At 46.0% G+C, this 21,728-nt stretch overlaps 1 protein-coding gene across 1 annotated transcript in view; it reads left to right on the top strand.

Moving 5' to 3' along the window:
* The first annotated feature begins 10,762 nt into the window (after positions 1 to 10,762).
* Positions 10,763 to 21,728, top strand: part of PRKG1 (protein kinase cGMP-dependent 1) — a 1,258,123-nt gene continuing 1,247,157 nt past the window's right edge. Inside the window, exon 1 of the mRNA XM_004764104.3 lies at positions 10,763 to 11,509. Coding sequence (XP_004764161.1) covers positions 11,244 to 11,509 — 266 coding nt within the window. The 5' untranslated portion in view covers positions 10,763 to 11,243. The remainder of the gene's footprint in view (positions 11,510 to 21,728) is intronic.

The raw sequence follows: 21,728 nt of genomic DNA, 5'->3' as shown, positions 1-21,728 counted from the left end.
CCATGTGAATTTTAAAATCAGCTCATCAACTTATATCTTGAAAATTATGGTTAGAATTGCATTGATTTTAAAGGTAGGTCTGTCTGGTGAGATATAGTCTAGCATCCAGGGAATTTTTTTTTTTAAAGATTTTATTTATTTATTTGACAGAGAGAGATCACAAGTAGGCAGACAGGCAGGCAGAGAGAGAGAGAGGAGGAAGCAGGCTCCCTGCTGAGCAGAAAGCCCGACGCGGGACTCGATCCCAGGACCCTGAGATCATGACCTGAGCCGAAGGCAGCGGCTCAACCCACTGAGCCACCCAGGCGCCCCAAGCATCCAGGGAATTTTGATTAATCACACTTCTTTTAGTTTTCTGAGTATAGCATAATCATTTTTTGCTATTAAAAATTAACTTGGCACCTGGGTAACTTAGTTGTTAAGCATCTGCCTTCAGGTCATGATCCTAAGGTTCCAGGATCAAGCCCTGTGTGGGACTCTTTGGTCAGTGGGGAACCTGCTTCTGTGCTGCCTCTCTCACTGTGTCTCTCTCTATCAAATAAATAAAATCTTTAAAAAATTTACTCTTTTTTTTTTTTTACATATACATATTTTTTAATGCATGTGACAGACAGAGTTCACAAGCAGGCAGAGGGTAGGCAGAGACAGAGAGTGAGAGGGGAAGCCGGTTTCCCGCTGAGCAGAGAGCCCAATGTGGGGCTTGATCCCAGGACCCTGGGATCATGACCTGAGCTGAAGGCAGAGGTTTTAACCCACTGAGCCACCCAGGCACCCCCCAAAATAAAAATTACTCTTATCGATAAAATGTTTTATAACTGCTTATGCTTAAAATCCCTCTCCAATTTTTCTCCAGTTTCCTACAACAACTGCCCATCAGTTGTAGCAATTGAAAAACTGCCCTCTTGCATGCTGGTAGGGAACACTTACTATCCCATTAGCTATTTATTTATTTTGTCTTTATCGAGAAAATAATTTAACTTTTATAATGGATAAACAGATTTTTGGCTCTCCAACAAATAGAACTCGAATGTATGGTATGTTTTTCTCTTAAACAAATGCATGTGTTTGGATTTTCAAAGATAGCTCTGTCAGGAAACTGTATTTCCTTTTTTCTTTTTTAAGATTTTATTTTTTTATTTGACAGAAAGAGAACACAAGCAGGGGAAGCGGCAGGCAGAGGGAGATGGAGAAGCAGGTGCGTTCCGGGAGCACGACGTGGGGCTCGATCCCAGGACCCCAGGATCATGACCCCTGCTGAAGGCAGATGCTTAGCTGACTGAGCCAACCAGGCGCCCCAGGAAATGATATTTCTTGAAGCAATCTAATTATTTTAACCTGATTTTCCTGGTGAATGGATTCTCGTACTCAGAAGGAAAAAGCAGTCTTTATAGAATCAAAAAAGGAGGCTAATTTTAAAGGAGCATAAAACCCTGTGAGGAGATCATGGTATGCCTTTATCGGCCCTGCAGATACATTTGTTTGTTTCCAAATATCACTTTGGAACTTTCCATATGTCACTTACTATACAGTTTCCCTGGTTATGGCATTTTATTAAATCCTCAGCGCCTCCTAGGATAAAATTCACCGTCCTGGGAGAGGCATTCTGGAAGGCCCTCCCTCCTCATAGACCTTCCTGGGAAGGATGTGGCCTTCTGTCCTCCACATCAGAAATTCAACTAATGCATCAATTTGTGTAGCAAATGAATCCTTTGGCTTCAACAAAGTGGGACTACATCCACTGGTGATTTGATGAGTTTTGCTTTCTCTGGAACACTGTGTCTCTGTCTGTCTCTCTCACACATTCGCACACACTCTACACCCACACTCACGGTTTATTGCTGCCCTCTCTTTGCACCGTGATAACCTTTGACTTGACTCGTTTACATCTCTGTGCCCATCTTTAAACTGCTCCTTCTACCCTCTCGAAGCTTCTGGAGGGTGGGCAGCCTGACTCGCTCGTGTCTGTGCTATCCTCAGCGTCCAGCAGCGTGCCTGACACCTCTGGAAAATGAGCAAAAAAGTTACTTGCGGAGTGAATGAAGTCAAGGACAGCTGCTCAAGTTACGCACACATTGCTTTCTGGTTCCCTTTCAGAGGAGGAAGACCAGATTCATGGTTTCTTTCGTAATAAAACGATTCCTGACACAGATGCTCCTTCTCCTGTGTTTCTTAGAATGCTAATTTGACATTTGCGCAAAAGGTAAATCAGAGTGTCTGGCCTTGGCAGGGAGGGAGTCGTCGCTTCTGATGGATGACGGTGCTCTGGAGTCTGATAACGGTCAACTTGTGGCATTTCCCATCTGTTGTTAATATCACTCCGGTCTGCTGGGACCGTGGAACTCTCCCAATGTTCTGAATGGAGACGTTTTTAAACGAAGAGCTTGTTGTTACCTACTCATGCCAGGGAAAATTATTTAGACGAAAAGTACAGTGACTAAAGCCACACACACACACACACACTCTCTCTCTCTCTGTCTTTCTCACTTTCTCTCACTCTCTCTCTCTCTCTCTCCAGCACTACCTCATGTTACACTAAGGTATTCCTGGCAGAGTTTCTTGCTGATGATTTTAGCCACAGTCTGAGTAATGTCTGCCTGCCCGCACGTTGTAAAGTGATCTCCCTTTATTAGATGAAGTCTTGAATGAAGGGCGCTGGTGTGGTGTCTTCCACTTTGAATATCCGGTCTTTCTGCCCCTCTCTGCTCCCTACAGTGGGTGGGTGCCTGGGAGAGGGATGTTACCTGGAAGGAAGGGGTCTGCACAGCCCCAGCCTTTTTCCATTCAGAGAAAGACTTTTCATTGTGAGTAACCCAATTATTTGCAATGAACATGGACGAATTTTGAGGGTGTCTTGCCCTTACCTGTTTTTAGTAAGTCTTCGAAAATGGAGCCCCAGATAGTACAGGTGGGGAAGATATCATTTTTAGGCACTTGGGAATGTCCGCTGTAAATCTGGGCGTTTTAAGGCGTCCTGGAATCCTGCAGGTTCTGTGGAACATTTTTTTTTTTATGGATATAAAAACAAGTTGTAATTTATTTTTATAATAAATGGCTAGATATGTTGAGAAAATAATTTCCAAATAAATGTGTCTTCATTGAAACAGAAATAGTATGTGAACTCTTCAGCTTAGTATGCAGTTTTGACTGGAGACCAAAAAAAAAAAAAAAATCCTGTTATTTATAAAGGCTCAAGAGACTGTCCAAATAGAGGGCTCCTTATCCCTAGTGATGGTTAGCCATTTTTTTTTTTTTTAAACACAGGGCTTGTTAATTTGAAACAATGTGAGACAGGCACGCACGAATGTCTCTGTCAACAGAAGCAGGTGGTAAGAATTGAGACCCATAGTAAATTTGTCACATCCTTTAAAAAACGTACATATGTAATAATGTTAGGCCTATTCTCTAAGAGTATCAGACCACTGCAAAGTTTTTATTAAAATATTTAATAAAGCACCCAATGCCAAAATATTTTAAGGTTAAGAAGTATAGATAATGGCCGTGTAAAGGAAGGACACACTCTCTAAGTGACGCCATCCTCCTGCCTAGATCAGAGCATTTTATCACACAATGGGACAGCTGCGTCACGTGGCATTGGACTGACGTTCTGAAAGTCAGGGATCACAGCACTGAGTTAGGCTTACAAACCAGATGTAGAAACTTCTGTGCCAAATGGGTGTAAAAATAGGTATTTATGTACAGCTATGCTTATATATGAATATAAAAGTTAATGAGGCACAAACACAAGTCAAGGTGAGAGCGAATGATTGCTTCCATACAGGGGATCTGGTTAACTAGGGCACCCGAACATCCTTTTGTGCTTTTTGAATTCTATAGCATGCCTATCTGTTTTCTTCATTTCATAACAATTTATTTTTTAAATTTTTTTAAAAGTTTATTTACTTATTTGACAGACAGAGATCCCAAGTAGGCAGAGAGGCAGGCAGAGAGAGAGGAGGAAGCAGGCTCCCTGCTGAGCAGAGAGCCCGATGGGAGATTCTATCCCAGGACCCTGGGACCATGACCTGAGCCGAAGGCAGAGGCTTTAACCCACTGAGCCACCCAGGCGCTCCAACAATTTAGTTTTTAAAAAGTGTTCCAAGTAAATGAGTCCAGTTTCTGTCACTTTAAAAAATCAAGCCAACGGGCACCTGGGTGGCTCAGTCCTTAAGCATCTGCCTTTGGCTCGGGTCATGATCCCGGAGTCCTGGGATCAAGACCTGCATCAGGCTCCCCGCTTGGCAGGAAGCCAGCTTCTCCCTCTCCCACTGTGTCTCTCTCTCTGTCAAATAAAAAAAATAAAACCTTTTAAAAAAATAAATAAAAATTCAAGCCAAATAATCAAGCTAAGTCATATAAAAAGCTAAACTCAAACTCAAAGATCTGTATGCTTTTCTCTTCCCTCTTCCGAAGTATTTGATTAGTACCTGAGCCGGGAAGGCGGTATGATGTAGGAGCCCTTAATTTCCATGGATGACTGTAGAAACACCCAATTAATTACTAAGGATCCAAGGTGATTTAAATACATTCCCAGAGGCCAACAAATGATCAAAACCACAAAAGACTATGAAACGGTTATTACTGTTGCACAGATGGGACAAGTAAGTTTCAGCAGGTGAAATAATTTGCCCAAGGTCATAGAGCCGGTGTACTACACAGGGTAAACTACAGTACGGTTTCTGCCCCAGAGCAGTTTAAACTAGTGAATGGTCTCAGTCCTTTGTAAAACCTATGGGTGGGATGATTTACACTTCAGTCATAAGAAGATACAACTTCGAAACTTTTAAACACATCTTTTAAGAGAAGGGAGTCTGTCATACTCCCAAGGCTGTGCACACTGTCCTCAGCGTGCTTTAAGCAGGTTGTAAATTAGAACAGCTTTTTATGTCCCCAAGTATCTGTTTGAAATGTACTAAAGTAGTTTCCCTAAAAAAAATGACTCTTGTAAAGGCAGGCTTTTAAGAGCGGTAAAACATTTCTGGCATTTTTAATGGCTGTTTTTAATGATAGTTGAATTCATTAGTTTTATTTTGTTGTCTCAGATAGTGCCACAATCTTAGAGACTTAAAGCAACGCTCAGTTTTTAATCTCGCAGCTCTGGAGGTGGGAAGGCTGGGGGAGATTGGCTGGATTCTCTGTTCCAGGACTCATAAGACTGAGATCAACAGGGAAACCACACTGCGTTCTCCCTGGGAACTCAGCATCCTCTTCCAAGCTCTTGTGGCTCTGACGGGACTTGGTTCGCTGCCAGTGTAGGACCGAGGTCCCCATGTCCTTGCTGGTTGTGTATCTGTGGTCACTCTCAGCCCTTAGGTTCCACCTGTGCTCCTTGTCATGCTGTCCTTCTATCTTCGAAGGCAACAATGGACAATCTCTCTTGAATCAAGATTTTCTCATGCTTTGAAACCCCGTCCCCAGGAAGAGCCCCATCCCTCCTAAAGTCCTAGCTGATTCATTTTATCTGGACATCACCAGATGGCCTTATTTGAAAATCAACTGACTAAGGACCATAATCACATTTGCAAAATCCTTTCGGAGTAGTGCCTTGATTATTAGTGTTTGAATAAGTGGGAGACAGTACAAGATACACAGGGTGGGAATCTTGGGGCTATCTTCAGATTCTGCCCCCATAACCCGTGAGTAGGCTGAATGTAATATAAATATTTCCTCCTCCTCCTCCTCCTCCTCCTCCCCCACCCCCTCCTGGCCTTCCCTTCACCCCCTGCTGGGTGACTTCAAAGCAGGGGAAGCATTACCACTTTACTTAGGTTTATTTCTATAGGGTCATATTTAAGTGATAACATCTTGCTTTCATCTCACTTCATGCGAACCTTAAAAGATCAGGTGCAAGGGAATTCAATATCCACACACTGTTGGGCAAACTGAGGCTCAGGGAGATGAGATTATCTGCCTAAAGTCCCATGGTCTTCTGTATCTCCATATTCCAGAAGAAATAGTCTGTACTTCAAGGTTCTTAATAGACTACAGACTTTGATTTCTACAGTAGTTAAGGAGCATCATCTCTAAGTTTTATTTTTCAGAATTTCTAGGAAAAATGATTTTTTTTTTCCAAACCTGTGGATGAGATATCACAGGAAATCATATATGGAGATGCTCTTCTGGTGCGTGGCAGTGTGGGAAAGAGCTCCGAGTACAGCAACAGGACCACATGGTATAAAGCATTTAGCTATTGGTTTCTGAAGGGATGCATTTTTTTCCTTAAACCTACCCTATGGTTTATTAGGTAAATGCAATAAACGGATGCTAATTTTGAAGTTTAGCTGAGACAACATTCCGTTTTCTGTTTCCATGTTCGAGGTGATTAACGCAGATGTGGGCGTGTTTCAGGACTTCGAGCTTTTATCTTACTTAAGGTGTGACCACACTCCTGGGCGCCAGAACGTGGTTTAGGCGATAATTGTGAAGCCACATCCAGTCTGATGTAGAATTAACTGAAAATGCTCCAAGCTTCTGTTCATCACCAAGTACAAGGTCATCTTTATAGGACCATCTGGACTCCCTTTTAACTCTTTCTTGTCAAAATTTTAAACTCAGCTGGAGCTCAAAGAGGGACGTTGCCCCTAAGAACAGACGGATAATTTAAAAATGTGAGCCAGAGGGAAAGCAGAATTCTCTAGAATCCTTGAAGGTAGAAAGGTGCTCTAGACCCTAGGCAGCTTCCACTGCTCAATTTATGAATGTGGGAAGTGGATCTCTCAGAGGTTTAGGGATTTGCCCAAGAGCACACAGCTTGGGAAGTGACAGAACGGGGACCTAAGATTACATCTTTAGGCTCCAAGTCCAATACTTAGTTCGCTAGTTGCATTCCTTGATGGAAGATGCATCTCAAGGAGTTTTCTGCAAATATTCTTTGTAACCAAGAGAAGTGTTTGGATGTAAAGTATTGGGATTAGAGAGGTGGTTTCAATCCCTACGTCTCTTCCCACCCATGCCAGCCACTCCAAAAGCTCAAACTCTATCGCTGTTTTTGGTTCTCCCGATTTATCTTCTGCTGCCATCCATGGGACCTCACTCCAACCACCAACCCATGACTGTTCTCTTTGCTGGATCCCTGTAACGTGTATACTAAGGTCACTGTTGTTCCAAGGGTGGGGCCATGGGAGTGGTTCTTCTGCTCAGCAGGAAAGGCAGCAACTGCTTGAAATTAGACCAATGAAATACTTTGGGAAGGAGGAGTATTTTATCACTGACATTGTTGAGAATTTGTGGCATATAATGATAACAAAAAGCAAACTGACTTGTAGTTTAATTTTTTTTTTTTTAAATAGACACTGTCCTCCCATTGATTCCCATGACACTGACCTAGTTTAAAGGACAGGAATCCCCCATGAGCTACTAACACCTATAAGGCTTCAAGTTCTTTATAAAGTGGTTTTGGTTTGGGGGATTAGGTGATGTACCATCATAACATTTTGAAAGTACATGCACTTTAAAAAAATTTTTTGAGGGGCATCTGAGTGGTTCAGTCAGTTAAGTGTCTGCCTTTGGCTCAGGTCATGATCTTGGGGTCCTGGGACTGAGCCTCACATTGGGCTCCCTGCTTAGTGGGGAGGTTGCTTCTCCCTCTCCCTCTGCCCCTCCCCACCACTGGTGCTCTCTCTTACTTGCTTTATCTCAAATACATAAACAAAATCTTTTTTAAAATAAATAAATTTAACACTGTGTATGAAATATAGAGCAGATCCCCAAGTATCATAAGGAAAGCAATTTTAGTAAATAGATTGCTTTGCTGAGAAGCCAGAATCTTAGAGCTTTATCTGGATTCATACAGGGTTTTAAATTCCGTGTGTTTCCATTAGTAAAGAACTTTTAGTTCTGCTTGTCACTGGGCTCCCAGTAAAGTGGACATTTTAATACATTTCAGGTTGAAGCAGTCTTGTGTAAGGGGTTAAGGGATTAAACCTAGGTCAGATCTGGACATTGTACCCATGGGTGTGATAGCTAATCTGGCTAAGCATCAGTTTCTCCATCTATAAAATGGGAATAATAGAACCTACCTTATAGAGTCATTATGGGCATTAAAATCAGTTGCATAAAGGACTTAGCCCCGTGCTGGCACATATTAAACACTCAATAAATGTTTAGCATCACTTTTGTCATTGTCATTTTGTGGCCAAAAGATTGTGAATTCTTAATTCGTTTTTTTTTTTCTTTAAGATTTTTTACTTATTTATTTGTCAGAGAGATAGAGAGAGAGAAAGTGCACAAGTAGGGGGAGTGGTAGGCAGAGGGAGAAGCAGGTACCCTCCTGAACAAGGAGCCCGATGTGGGACTTGACCCCAGGACCCTGGGATCATGACCTGAGCCGAAGGCAGCCGCTTAAAAGACTGAGGCACCCAGATATCCCTAAATTTTTAATTCTTAAAAATGAACTCTGATACAAAATTCAGCATATGTTCTTTATTTCTCTCCAATGAGGAACGTGGAAACCCTAGTATGGGTATTTAAGGACCTAACCTCCCTTCATTGTGGTTAAGATTTTTATTTAGCAAATTTCTCCCAGGGCACTAGATGGCGGCCTTCTCCTTTAGGAAAAAAAGGAAACAGCATAAAATAAAACTCTGGTTTCATTAATACTTTGACTTTGATAGTTGAAACTTACTGCTACAGATTTGAAAGCGAACAACACAGAGTAAAGCCACGTCTTTCACTGCTGAAGGGTAACAGAATCATAGAATTTCTAGATTTTCAGGTTTCAGGCTAGAACAGTGTGTTTGGGAAAACATTGTGTTTGGACTTTGGGAATCCTTGGAGCAACACTTATTAACTTAGGTGACCTTGGAACTTGCCTTTAAACTCTAATTTTTTTTCCTTTATAACGTGAGGTGATTTGGTTAGATGATCTTGTTTCCAGCTTTGAAATGCTATGATTTTTAATAATACTCTTCTACCAGGCTCTCTGTGAAGTGTTCCTTGTACTCTAAATTAAATATTTGTTAAGCCAGTGGACAAGATATAATGTCAGTGGGTGTCGACATTACTTAAGTTGAAACTGATATATTAAAAACTAATTCTGGCAGATGGGGATGAAATTAGGTTTTGAGGTGTGTGTGGGCGTGTGAAATCTTGGTCTAAAAGTTCCTTTTTTAAAAATAAGCAAGGAGGGGCGCCTGGGTGGCTTAGTGGGTTAAGCCTCTGTCTTCAGCTCAGGTCATGATCTCAGGGTCCTGGGATTAAGCCCCACATCAGTCTCTCTGCTTGGTGGGGAGCCTGCTTCCCCCCATTCTCTCTCTGCCTGTCTGCCTACTTGTGATCTCTCTGTCAAATAAATAAATAAAATCTTAAAAATAAATAAGCAAGGAGAAACATTTAAATATATGCCTTTAAGACAATGTAAAATTTGAAAGAACCTGTCCCAGAGTCATTTTGAAACAATTCCTATCTCTTCTGTAAAGCTGAGCTAGAGTTTTGAATGTGACAAAGTTTTTGTTTCTAATGTATTATTTTAAAAGGCCAACTGTTTTGAGCGTTCCTAAAAAGATACTAGCAGTTTAAATTGCTCATAGATGGAAGCAACAGGATACCAACTATCAACAAGACCAAGAACCCCTTCTCAAATACAAGTAAATAAAGCCAGTCTTCAGCATCTGGTGTGATTAAGAAATTCAGATGTGGCTTGGAATGTTTTTAATTTAAAATAATCAGATGAGTAGAACTGACAGTAAATAATAAAGAAATCTCCAGAATAAAATGTATTTTAGGATTTATTTTTAAACCAAAGTATATGCCTGCTTTTCCTTAGGTGTTTCAGACAAGGTAGAAAGAATTTTTTTTTTTTTTTTTTTTTTAAATAAGCAGTCAGTGCTTAAACCTTGATCTTTCTTTTTAAGGGAAGTTACTCTTTCAGAGACAGTGCTTTGGCATCTTAGTCTGCATCTATATCTTTTCCCCTTTAAAAAAAGATATACTATTCTGTTGATCATTACCTGGAGACGTGCTCCCCCCACAGTCACAAACTCACACAATGATTTAGGTGAAGAAAAAGGCTCTCCGTGACACACACAACAGATAAGGAAAAGAAATTGTACTCATTAGCAAATACTCTGGCTCAAAGAGGTAGAACAGCCCTTTAGCAGAGGGTGAGGGAGTAGACCACAGGTAAGGGAAAAACACAGATCACAGATGCAATTTTCCCCCCAAACTCGCGGGTTAGCACTAGTGGTCACCATTTCTCAACTGTGGGAGCCGATGTCGTGATGTAATTTGTATGCCCAATGCACACATTTTAACTGTAGCAGATGAAATACAATCCAGGCTCTAAGAAGTACAACAATATGGCCTTCCCCAGACCCCGCCAAACACTGGGCTCAATACCATCCATCTATTTCATTCAACTTTCCAACCAGGAGCTCACCATTTCCAGTAAAAATTCCTGCTGAAAAAACTTGGAATTCCTATTGTCCTGTCATTCTTGTTACTTGGGGTCACAAGCACACGGCTGCACAGTAAGAGACACACACGCGCGCGTGCGCACACACACACACACACACACACACACACACACACACACACAAACACACACCCTACCTCATCCCGAGCAGAAGAGAAATAAAAAGTGAACACAGACATGAATTTATGCAGGTTACGGACTCGAAGGCAGTCTCATATTTCTGAAATATCTCGCACTGTCTCTCACACACACCCCATCAAGTCTTTAGGCTCCGGTTACAAGGGCTGCGTCATCTGCCAGATCACATGGTAATTGTTGCTATTTCCAGGATCAAGTGGCATAAAGCTCCCCCCACCCCACCCCTTCCCTTTGGTACCATATAGCGTGGAAGAGTGATTACTGTGTGATGGGGTGAGCCCGGCTGTCTGGTCCAACCCTGCAGCGGGAAGCCAGGCTTTAGGTGGGGTGGCGCGCGCGGTGTTCTCACGAGCCACTGGGAAAGGGAACGGGGGAGGGGGTCTCAGGGGAGGCCGGGCGGCTCTAATTGGTTTCTCAATGAAAGATAATCACCTAGTCCCCCGAGAGGCTGGGGATTAGCACTCTGCCTCTAGTCTCCGCCGCTTTTAGACGTCTCGTCCTCCCCTCGGAGCTTTCAGCGCCCTCGGCAGAAGGGGCTAGCAGACAACCGCTCCCCGCGCCCGCCGGCCGCTCCGGGGGGCAGCGCAGCCGCGCGCTCGCACTCGGCGCCCCCTCGGCTCCGTCGCCGCGCTCGCCTCCCCCGGCCGGCGTCCGGCCGCGCCCGAGCAAAGTTTCGCGGAGGGGCCCCGGGAGGAAGATGAGCGAGCTGGAGGAGGACTTCGCCCAGATTCTCATGCTCAAGGAGCAGAGGATCAAGGAGCTGGAGACGCGGCTGTCGGAGAAGGAGGAGGAGATCCAGGAGCTGAAGAGGAAGCTGCACAAATGTCAGTCGGTGTTGCCCGCACCCTCGCCGCACATCGGGCCGCGCACCACCCGGGCGCAGGGCATCTCGGCCGAGCCGCAGACCTACCGCTCCTTCCACGACCTCCGACAGGCGTTCCGGAAGTTCACCAAGTCCGAGAGGTAGGCGCGGGCCGGGCGCGGCGTGCCGACCGAGCCCAGGCCCGGCTCGGGCGGGGGGCGCGGGCGCGAGCTGTGGGGGAAGGCGCGGGGGCCCCCCCTGCTCGCCGCCGCCGCGCGGAGTGGGGTGCCCCCCGCGGCCCGGGGCCTGGGAAGGGTTTATTTTTATTCCTGCCCGTCACGTGCCGCGCCGGACTCTGCGGGGCTGGGAAAGGCGAGCTCCTCGGGGAGACGCGCCCCGGTGGCGTGGGGGGTGGGGAGGAAGCGGAAAGTTTGCTAGCGCCGCTAACTCGGCTGCCCCGCACCCGGCTGCGGGCGCGCCGCTCTCCGTGCGCGCGGCGCGGCGGGGACGGCCTCGCCGGGACAGAGGCGCGCGCGTCCCGGGGCCGCAGAGCTCCCCGAGGCGACCCCAGGCCCCGGCCGCGGGGCGTGCGCGGTGGTGCCTCGTCGGTGTCCCGGGGGAGGGGCGGCGGAGGCCGGCCGGGGTCGGGCTGGGCCGAGGGACTGACTCGCCCGGCGCCGGAGCCCTACGGGGACGGTACAGGGGCGTGGGGAGGCGGGACGGGGGCGCGTCTCCGCCGCCGGGATCCGGCCTCCGGGGTGGGGAGACCGGGAGAGGTTTATTCACAGGGTCCCTTCCCAGGCAGCTGTGATGTCAGCAAGAAATGGCAGAGAAGCCCCACTTTCTGGACGTTCGTGTGCAGTGTTTGTGCCCCTTCCAGAAGAGCCACACCTGGGGCTGCCCTGGGCTCGGAGGCGGCTTGGTGACCTTGTACCTGGAGCAGCTCTGGGGCTGCTGACCAGCCGCGTTCCAGGGTGGCTTAAGGCGGCCTCCTTGTCTTTCCGCGGAAGCTTTTCCGCGGAAAAGTTGGGTGAAGAGCGAGGGGAGCTGTTTCTCTGGGCGCCTCCAGGCTCCTTCCTTTCCTCTCCCGGACACTTTAGGAGCCCAGTCCTTGCCGTTCGGAGTTGTGTGTCGCGCGGTGGCGGGGCGGGGGTGGGAGGGAGGGCTGGCGACTTTGGCCACAAGTAGGAAGCTCTTGCACTCCTCTCGCCGCCTGCACCGGAGGAGGCTGATCGATTGGCTGCAGCATTAAAACGCCTCTGGACATTAGGGAGAGGAAGTGCAGACTCCAGAGCCCATTACTGGCTTTTAGCCCCTGGAAGCGCCCCGCCGAAAGTGCATTTCGCAGGATATTGAATATTCCATTAGGCGTGCCTTCATGCCCGCCTACCTCTTACTCCTTCCCTCTTAGATCACTTGGTGTCTGAGTTTGGGGCTCTCAGGGGACCCCTTAAATGAGCCGGCACTTGGAGGCCGGCACTTCTGAAGGGGACGCGTTCTTGTCCAGCGTCCATGGGCCCCCCACTCTGCCTCTGCACCCCTTCCTGGTCTGTCTCTCCTGTGCATTGATTAGTGTTCCTGGGTGGCGGGGGACGGTGGCCCAGGAGGGGTGGGTAGGGAGAGGTGAGGAGCTTTTAGAAGAAGGCCAGGACCTGGGAGTGGGACTGGGAGCAAAACAGGAACCAGCCCGAAAGGATTCTCTTTTGGAACGTTGGGCCCGTTCCCAACCGACGTCTCAGGAGACAGTTTTCGGATTCCTGAGGGACACTCCACTTACACAGTGACACTGTCCACATGGCACCTTTGGGGCCACCCAAAGACCGATGGCCTTCTTCCTGCTGCCAGGCCCAGACTGCAGCCGCCGCTCCTGTCTGGCCTGGCCCTTGATGGGGAAGCGGCTGTCCCGGGCTGGGCTGAGGCTCTGCGCATTCCGCGGCCGGCCGTTGCCCTGCCCCTCGCTTAGCAGCTGGAATCAATCTGCCCACCTCCTTAAGGAGCCACTTCAACAGCGGTCACCCGGCAGCTGCTCCCCTCCCTGGCCGACTGGCCGGCCAGGGCTTTAGTGCATTTTTGGAATTTCAGATCCTTGTGTCTCCGCTGTGCCCCTACCAGAAACCAGCGGCCAGGCCCTCCGCGCAGCTCGGGGGGGGGGGGGGGAGCACCCTCCCGCCCCCGCCCACCAACTAAGGCTGTGCAAGGGCCCTGGAGCAAAGCCTCCCCACCCTGAGTCCACTGTCACTCGGGAGCCTGTTCTCAGAGACGCTTTTATTCTCCTGGAGGAGCGGATCTCTCTGGGAATGAGAGGAGGGTTTGTGTGCACCGGGAGGAAATGGCTGATCTTTGCACACATCGTCCTCACTTGCCAAGGCCCCCTGCCCCCAGCTCGGTGGCCTTAGGGGTAGGAGCCTCCGGCCCCTGCGTGGATCATGCGCAGTAGAGGTCAGCGGGTTTTTGTGTCTAGAGTAAGTCGCAGGAGCCTTTTCCTGCTTCCTCTCTGCCCCAATTTACGCTGGGATTGAGGGTTAACTTTCCCCCACTCAGCACTTAGATTTTTAGTTTTCAGATGGGAGCCTGGAGTGTATTTTCGGCAAGCTGACTCATTAGAGTTTAAAGGACTTTGACAGGTATGATATATGGGGCGAGTAACCCTTGGAATCAGGTACTCATCCTACCCCTTAAAGAGACAATAGCAACTTAATTATGGGTCAGACTTTCGTTCTGGTCAAGAAAGGAAGTCCTTTAAACAGTATTTCTCAGATCCAGCCTTTAACAGCAAACGAGAGGCTCTCAAAAAAAAGCTTATTTTCTACCTTTCAGATACTTAGCTTTGGAGACGAGCTATGTCCTCACCTCTCGCACCTTTTGTGGAACTCTGTGCCATCTGGATGGCTTGCTGGGGCTGAAGAGACGGCCTTGCTGCACAGCTAAAGCTCATTGGCAGTTGCTATAGAATTTGAGGGATAGCTCTTCATGGGTTCATTTCAAACTTTTCTGGGACATGAAGTTTTTGTATGAACAAGACACGTACATGGAAAGTACAGGAGTCTGTCTGGTGGGCAGAACGATAAAAGCACATTTGCCTCCAAGCCCTGTTTGAGAAAATGACGGCAATCTAAAATATTTACATAATAGGTGACAAAAATATCTTAAGCGTTTATTGCAGTGGAAGGAAATGGGAGAATTCACTGACTGTTGTAATCAAGTCAGTCCAATTAGCCAGACTTCCATGTGTCCACAGAGGATATACGGCACAGTCTCCATTAAGAATGATGTAAGTATCCAAGGAATGCTTAGATGAAAATTATACTGGGGAAAGGGAAGATCTGAGTGCTCAGCTTAAGTATCAAGTGTACAGTATGATGATCATGTTTAAAAAGGAAGCGTCCGGCTTACTGCAGTTCTCATTTGCAGACCCCATAGAAATGCCCGGTAGGGATCAAGTGATTATCTTGGAAAACTGTAGGGCGATGATGATATTGTGAATTTACATAACACTTTTTGCCCATCAAGTCCAAGTATTTCTCATAGTTTTCTGTGAACTTGCAATTCCCTGCGTGTACGTGCCCCACGTCAAGAATTACCTAATATCCTGAATTCTTTCCCTGAGTTTTTTACGCACACACCCACACACACACCCCCCTTCATTCCTTATTTTGGCTGCCTGTCTGGCTCCAAGGACTGCAAACAGTTGTTGTTGTTTTTGAAGTAGCTTGAGGGCAGGCTGAAATCAATATTAATCTGTGACAGGGACAACAGATTGTATCCCAAAGACATTCAAGCTATTCTTGTCACAAATCCCTCGATTCTTGGTGATGTAAGTTCATCATTTGGAACTTGAACTTCTCTCCACTGGGACATGGATGCTTGGGGATGGATGCCCCAGAAAGCTCATTGCTTTTGCATCTCTCATTCAATTCAGGTCTGGTTTAACCTTCAGACTAAATCAAGAGATTTGGCCTAGTTTCAACATAAGCCACCTCAATGAAATGAGTGAGTAGCCGCTGAATTCTGGGCCCGACTTATTAATTGTTCATAGAGAAAATCCACCGTGAGATCTCACAGCTAGGAAATGCGAGAGACAAGTTTCAACCCCAAATCTTGACGTTTCTGGAGCCCAGGTTCTATCTAAGCTGCAACATTTTCATCATCTTGGATAGCTCAGGTCCCATCTTGGTAATGGGTGAGTCCTTTCAAATTGAAATAAAAGAACCTTCCCTTGGGCGCCTGGGTGGCTCAGTGGGTTAAGCCGCTGCCTTCGGCTCAGGTCATGATCTCAGGGTCCTGGGATCAAGTCCCCCATCGGGCTCTCTGCTCAGCAGGGAGCCTGCTTCCCCCTCTCTCTCTTTGCCTGCCTCTCTGCCTACTTGTGATCTCTGTCTGTCAAATAAATAAAATCTTTAAAAAAAAAAAGAACCTGTCCTGAATCAGAATAGGATCTTTGTTAGAAGAGTCTTAGGGCCAGCACTCAAATGACCTCCTGAGAAGTGGCAACAAGCCCTTGTGTGCAGCGCACACACTTGGATGTGCTCATGAGTCTGGGATTTCCTCAGGCAGTCCTGCCCTTGAGCTTGCCATATACCAGTCTTTCCCTTTGCTTCCTTCCCACCTTTCTCATGCCAGAGGCAGAGCTGATAAATAGGATGGTGGTGACCGTGATCTCGGTTGCCTCCTTTGGACATCATTCATTATATCCTTTGCCTTTTGCCTTGCAGACCCCTCATACTATTCCTTCCTCTCTACCAGTCCTCCCATCTAAAGGTGTCTATTACAAAGTAACAGTATCTCGCTATGTTAACCGGTTATCCTTTCCAGAATAACATAGTTTAACAGCTTCTGGGAGAGGACATTGATTTAGTTTGCTCAGATGAGTGACAGCTATGACAAGAGATTAAGGGGATTCAGGCTGAGGAGGACAGGGAAGATGTTTTGTCAGCGTCCCGGGGTTTTCCCACATGTCATTGGAAGAGGACAGATTCTGAGCATAAGCACCTCACACCTCCTTTTGGTCAAAGCTGTACCCTGCTTTTAGTGGCGGAGAAAACAGAGCAAATTGTCCCGGAAGTGCCTTTTAAAGAATCACAGAAAGGGGACCCGAAAGATAGTTCACATTTCGGAATTTTGCATCAGGACTAGACTTGGTGAATTGATATCTTTGGCTTATCATCTGTCTGGGCTGCTGCTTTAAGACCGATTCACTTTGCTTCGAGGCTGGCTCCGGGTCTGGAAGCATGTACATTTTCCAGATGGATTTGTAATATACCAGGAATTCCTGCTCCATTTGAATCATTGATCTCTGTGTGGGTTGAAAGTTCACATTTAATCACTCATTTAATCACACATTCATTAGAAATTGGACTGACCCTCATGAAATGATTTCTAACAGACCCGAAAAGAACAAATCACGTCCAACCTTCTTCCTCTTTCCCTAAGTGCCCTCTCTCCCTGTGGTGTGGGAGATGCTGAGGGTGCATTGAAACCCTCTGTCTTCATCAGATTTTCAGGTGATTTCATAGCTGCTCAGAGCACGGATACTTATTTTCCTTTGCCCTTGAGAACGGGCTTATCAGAGTGCAGGACCCTACCTTATCTCGGATTCTTGTAGCACTTGGACGTTGCTGGGAGCTTGGAGATAAACCAGGGATAGCATATCCTGTTTCACAAAAGTGAAAGCTCAGAAGTTTGGAAATCGTCAAAAAGGAGTCCTGACCTTGAGTCTACCTTTGTCGGTGCCATGCTGTTGGGTCCCCACATGTGTATGTGTGTGTCTATGTGTGTGTACCTGTACCTACACACACACACACACACACACACACTGCCACTTAATTTGTTTTATGACTTTATAGTAGTTCTTATTCTGAAATTCCTCCATATCAGTTTTTTCTAGAATGGAAGGTTTACTTCTTGGCTGTTAAATAAAAAAAAAAAAAAAAGAAAGAAAGAAAGAAAAAAAAAAGATAGAGAGATAGACCCACCTTGCGGTTTGTCAAATACTTGCGTTTGGTACTGGGCACAGGGCCCAAGATTGCCTCCCAGAACCGGCTCTAAGAACCAAGCTTGGTTGCTCCTTGTGGAAATATACCTTCTCCTTTTACCCACTGAGGACTTTTCACTTCCTTTTCTTTGTTCTTGGGTCAGACTGTGTTGTCTCTCTCTCTTTTGGGTCCTCATGTTTCCCTCTTCCAGGTTAACGTTAGTCTGTGAGTCCCACCGGACTGGTTTCAGTGTCATAAATCATAAAACAACAGAGAACAGAGTTCTTGCTCAAAATGCTACTCTCATCTTTAAAAAAAATCTATCCTAACTTCAAGCAATTCAGGTGTTATACAATGTGAATTTCCTTAAGTTTAAAATAAATGCCTATTGTTCATTTTGAAATAGAAAATGCTTTGAAATAGTGGCTCTATTAAAAAAAAAAGGGTATTTCCAGAAACTGTATATCTTTGAAAAAGTCTTGTTTTATTATATGAAGACAGATGGTGGTTGTAGTCTCCTTACTTTGCTTAGAGATCTAAAAGAACATTTAAAACTTTTTTTAAAAACTCTTAACCTTACTTCTCCCTGCTCACTAAACATTATTGGGGGATCGCAGACTTCATGTTGCTTTATTCTAAACCCTTCCGTATTGTTTCCTATATATGGGTGTGATAGAAACCCATGCTTCCTGGGGAAATAGACTAGTTTTAAATCCAATCAATATAAAGTTTATGGGGGCTAGAAAGTTTCAAAATTCTATGTGTCATTTGTCCTGTCCCATGACTAGACAAGCTGTGTTTGCTGTGTGTTTATCTGTTTTTAGTGCATGCTCGTTTGACATATTTTTGGAACTTAGTCCCAAAAGGTTGCTATGTTGATACCAGGAGCTGATTTGAGTTGACTCTGTCAGACGAAGGGACTCATTGATAGCATCTGTGCTCTCAAGAGGATAACCAGGTGGGACTGGTTTCATCCGAGTGTTGATCTGTGGAGCTAATCCGATAAGACACCTAACAGGAATTGCTTGTTGGTTTAAACTTTGCACTCGTGATATAGATGATCCAACAATCGTTCTCCACTGATTCTCTCAGATTGGCTGCTAGTTCAAACTGTCCTTCCTTTCTCGTCCATATCAGAGAGGGCTTCGAAGCATGTTTTTATCCTCAGTTTAAAAAAATTTTTTTTTAAAGATTTTATTTATTTATTTGACAGACAGAGATCACGAGTAGGCAGAGAGGCAGGCAGAGAGAGAGAGAGGAGGAAGCAGGCTCCCTGCTGAGCAGAGAGCCCGATGCGGGACTCGATCCTAGGACCCTGAGAGCATGACCTGAGCCGAAGGCAGCGGCTTAACCCACTGAGCCACCCAGGCGCCTTATCCTCAGTTTTTTCGAGCACTCTGATCCCACGTGCTGCGGTAATGCTTCTCGTGAACCTTGCAGGGATCCCAGAAATACTCCTGTTTGCCGCTCACGAGTATCTGTAGGTCTGTTGACTGCACTATACGCTACTATTATTGTCTGAGGAGCAAATCTGAAGCCTTTGGGCACCTGTGCATTTTTTTCTCGATGCCTCTCATATGTGGTATAGATAATGCCCTTTTTGTGCATCCTGTGGCCACCAGGAACGTGGCTGCAGATGTCCTCAAATTCTCAAAATAGAACATTCTTTTATATCTCAAGTTGTAAACCCCCCTGGGTCGAAACCGGGTCTGTCCACAGTAAAAATTTCAACCAAATAAACTCCTCAGCTTTCTTTTTCCCCATCTCCCCCCTCCCCCAGGCTGAGTTTTGGAGAAAGGGTAAAGAACCACACGTACCTAGAATGTGTCAAAAGTGAGCAAGCGAAACTTAACAAAACTAAACAAGAACCAAACCTTCTGGAGAGTCACACCAGTTCCTATTCAGTCTGATCTCCTCGTAGAGAATAAGACGGCTCTAAAACAGTCATTGCAGTGTCCTCTGTATTCCTCAGGCAGGCTCCAGCTGTGGGGTCCCGCCAGTATTTGACTGGTTGGAGGTTAAAATGAGTCCATGATAGCTTGAGTCACAATTTGTGAATTACTTGTGTCTTAGGAAATAGGAGCTCTCCCAGGCGTCTCTCGGGAGAGCCCGTTCCCGGCATTCTGCTGGGCTTTCTGGGCTGGCTGGATTGCAGATACAGGCAGGAAGTTGCATGTCACCCACAGGCGCTGCTGGTGTTCACAAGAGAGTGTTGCACGTGGGAACGTCACCCGTCTCGTGAGTCACAGCAGGAAGAATGTCTGAGAACTTCTGATCTGAACCATGCCCCTAAAAAGTCAAGAGTCTTGACCCGGTGACCCTCAAAACTACTTAAAAACAACAGTTGTTAGATTTCCTCTGCTCTCCTTAAACTTAGCACGTCTACTGCAGAGCGACGTGTCCCCAAGTGCGATGGTTCTGGTCTTGGCGGCACCAGGGCTGTCTCTGGGCGGCGCACGAGGGAGTTTATTGTATATGAACAATCGGGAATTTCACTGAAGGTTTGAGGAAAACATGTAACAGGCACATCAAAGCCATGCTGTGTGGTTAGTATTGCTTATGATAAGGCTAAGTTTTAAGAAAAAAAGTCTAAACATATCAATGGTGTATTGATGGGTATACAGAAGAGGATGGGGAAAGATTTTTTAGAGTCATTTTCTTTTTTCTTTTTTTCTTTTCTTAACATTTTATTTATTTGAGAGAGAATAAGAGAGAGAGCACACAGGCAGAGGGAGGAGCCGAGGGAGAAGCAGACTCCCCGCTGAGCAGGGAGCCCAATGCGGGACTCGATCCCAGGACCCTGAGATCATGACCTGAGCCAAAGGCAGATGCTTAACTGACTGAGCCCCCAGATGCCCCTTAAAGTCATTTCCAACAAGGAATGAAGCGGATTGTTTTCATGCTTGTTTCCTTACTCATCCCTTTTCTGTTCTGGAAGATTCTAGCTACGTGTGTTACCTGGGTGCTCATCTCTGGTGACTCCGTTTCTCCACCCGAGTTAGAGGAGTGACATAGAGCTAGACAGGAATGGTGACTTTTATAAAATAGACTCTTGCTCTGGCTAAGAATTATTCACTCCAATATATCCTCAGAAAAACATCGGATTTCCCACCAGATTTATGAATTTTCTTTGCCATATCCGTCCAGGGCCCACAGTTGACCAGGACAGGTGGGGAAGAATAAAGGATGCTGGGACCCAGTCCCCATCTGGCCCGGGGCCCTGGGACACTCTCTCCTGGAGCACAGTGTGGCTTCCCTACTCCCCACCAGGGCTCCTCCTTGGATCCTGAGACATCTGTGGCCGTGAAGGGTGGCATGGCGTTTATAGACAGAAAGACATGTTTGTTGGTTGGTTGGTTGGTTTCTTCCTTTCTTTCTTTCTTTCCTTTCTTCCGTCCTCTCTCACTCCCTTTCTTTTCTTCTTTCTTTCTTTCTTTCTTTCTAAAAAACGCAATTTGGAAACAGTTTGGGAGGGAAAACCTTTAAAAAAAAAAAAGAGAGACAGGGGCGCCTGGTGGCTCAGTGGGTTAAAGCCTCTGCCTTCAGGTCATGGTCCCAGGGTCCTGGGATCGAGCCCTGCATCGGGCTCTCTGCTCCTCAGGGAGCCTGTTTCCTCCTCTCTCTCTGCCTGCCTTTCTGCCTACTTGCGATCTCTGGCTGTCAAATAAATAAAATCTTAAAAAAAAAAAAAAGAGACAAATTTATTTTCCTGTATTTCTGTATTTCATTGACTTGTAGGAAACTAGATTAATCTAAACGAGGAGAAAGCCTTTTTTAAAAAACTTACATTAAAGAGAATGGCTTAGTGGAAAAATGAGAAAAATACGTGGAAAAAGGAGGGCATGTACAGGCAGGAGGAGGAGTTAACCCCAGCGCCATCTTCTTTCAGAGAATAATGCAGACCGTTCCCCCCCATCTACTAAAGAAAGGGAATCCTTAAGATCTGGATGTAGATGCCCTCCAAAAGATACGGAGAAAAAACCATGCAGAGAGAGAGGAGGGAGAGAGGGAGAGGGTGAGATTTCAAAATTGACCACAAGATGGCAGCAGAAGTACAATATTTAGGCAGTTGGCTCGCTCCTAAGCGGGGGACTGGCCTTTGGTTGGGTGTGGAAAACCTATTCCCAAACATACAACTTTCTTAATGTTAGCGTTCGCGTCTTTGGAAAGTGTTATCATTGAATGCATTTGGTATGACCGTTTCCCAATCAGTAGTGATTTCAGGGAATGTATCGAAAAAGCCAGAGCACCGCGTGCTTCTGCCTTGTTTGCCTTTAACAAAAGGGAGACAGATAGCACGCTCGGCACAGAGAGGTCTTTGAACATTAATATCGGTCTGGGGGAAATTCCTAAAACCCCTTTGAGGCCTCTGGGCTCAGATTTGCCCGAGACAAGACAACCGAGAGAA

Source organism: Mustela putorius, unplaced genomic scaffold, assembly GCF_011764305.1.
Source record: "Mustela putorius furo isolate JIRA1106 unplaced genomic scaffold, ASM1176430v1.1 tig00000577_pilon_pilon_pilon, whole genome shotgun sequence".
NCBI lineage: Eukaryota > Metazoa > Chordata > Mammalia > Carnivora > Mustelidae > Mustela > Mustela putorius.
Note: the sequence above shows the minus strand (reverse complement) of the source record. Positions and strands in the feature narration are given on the sequence as shown.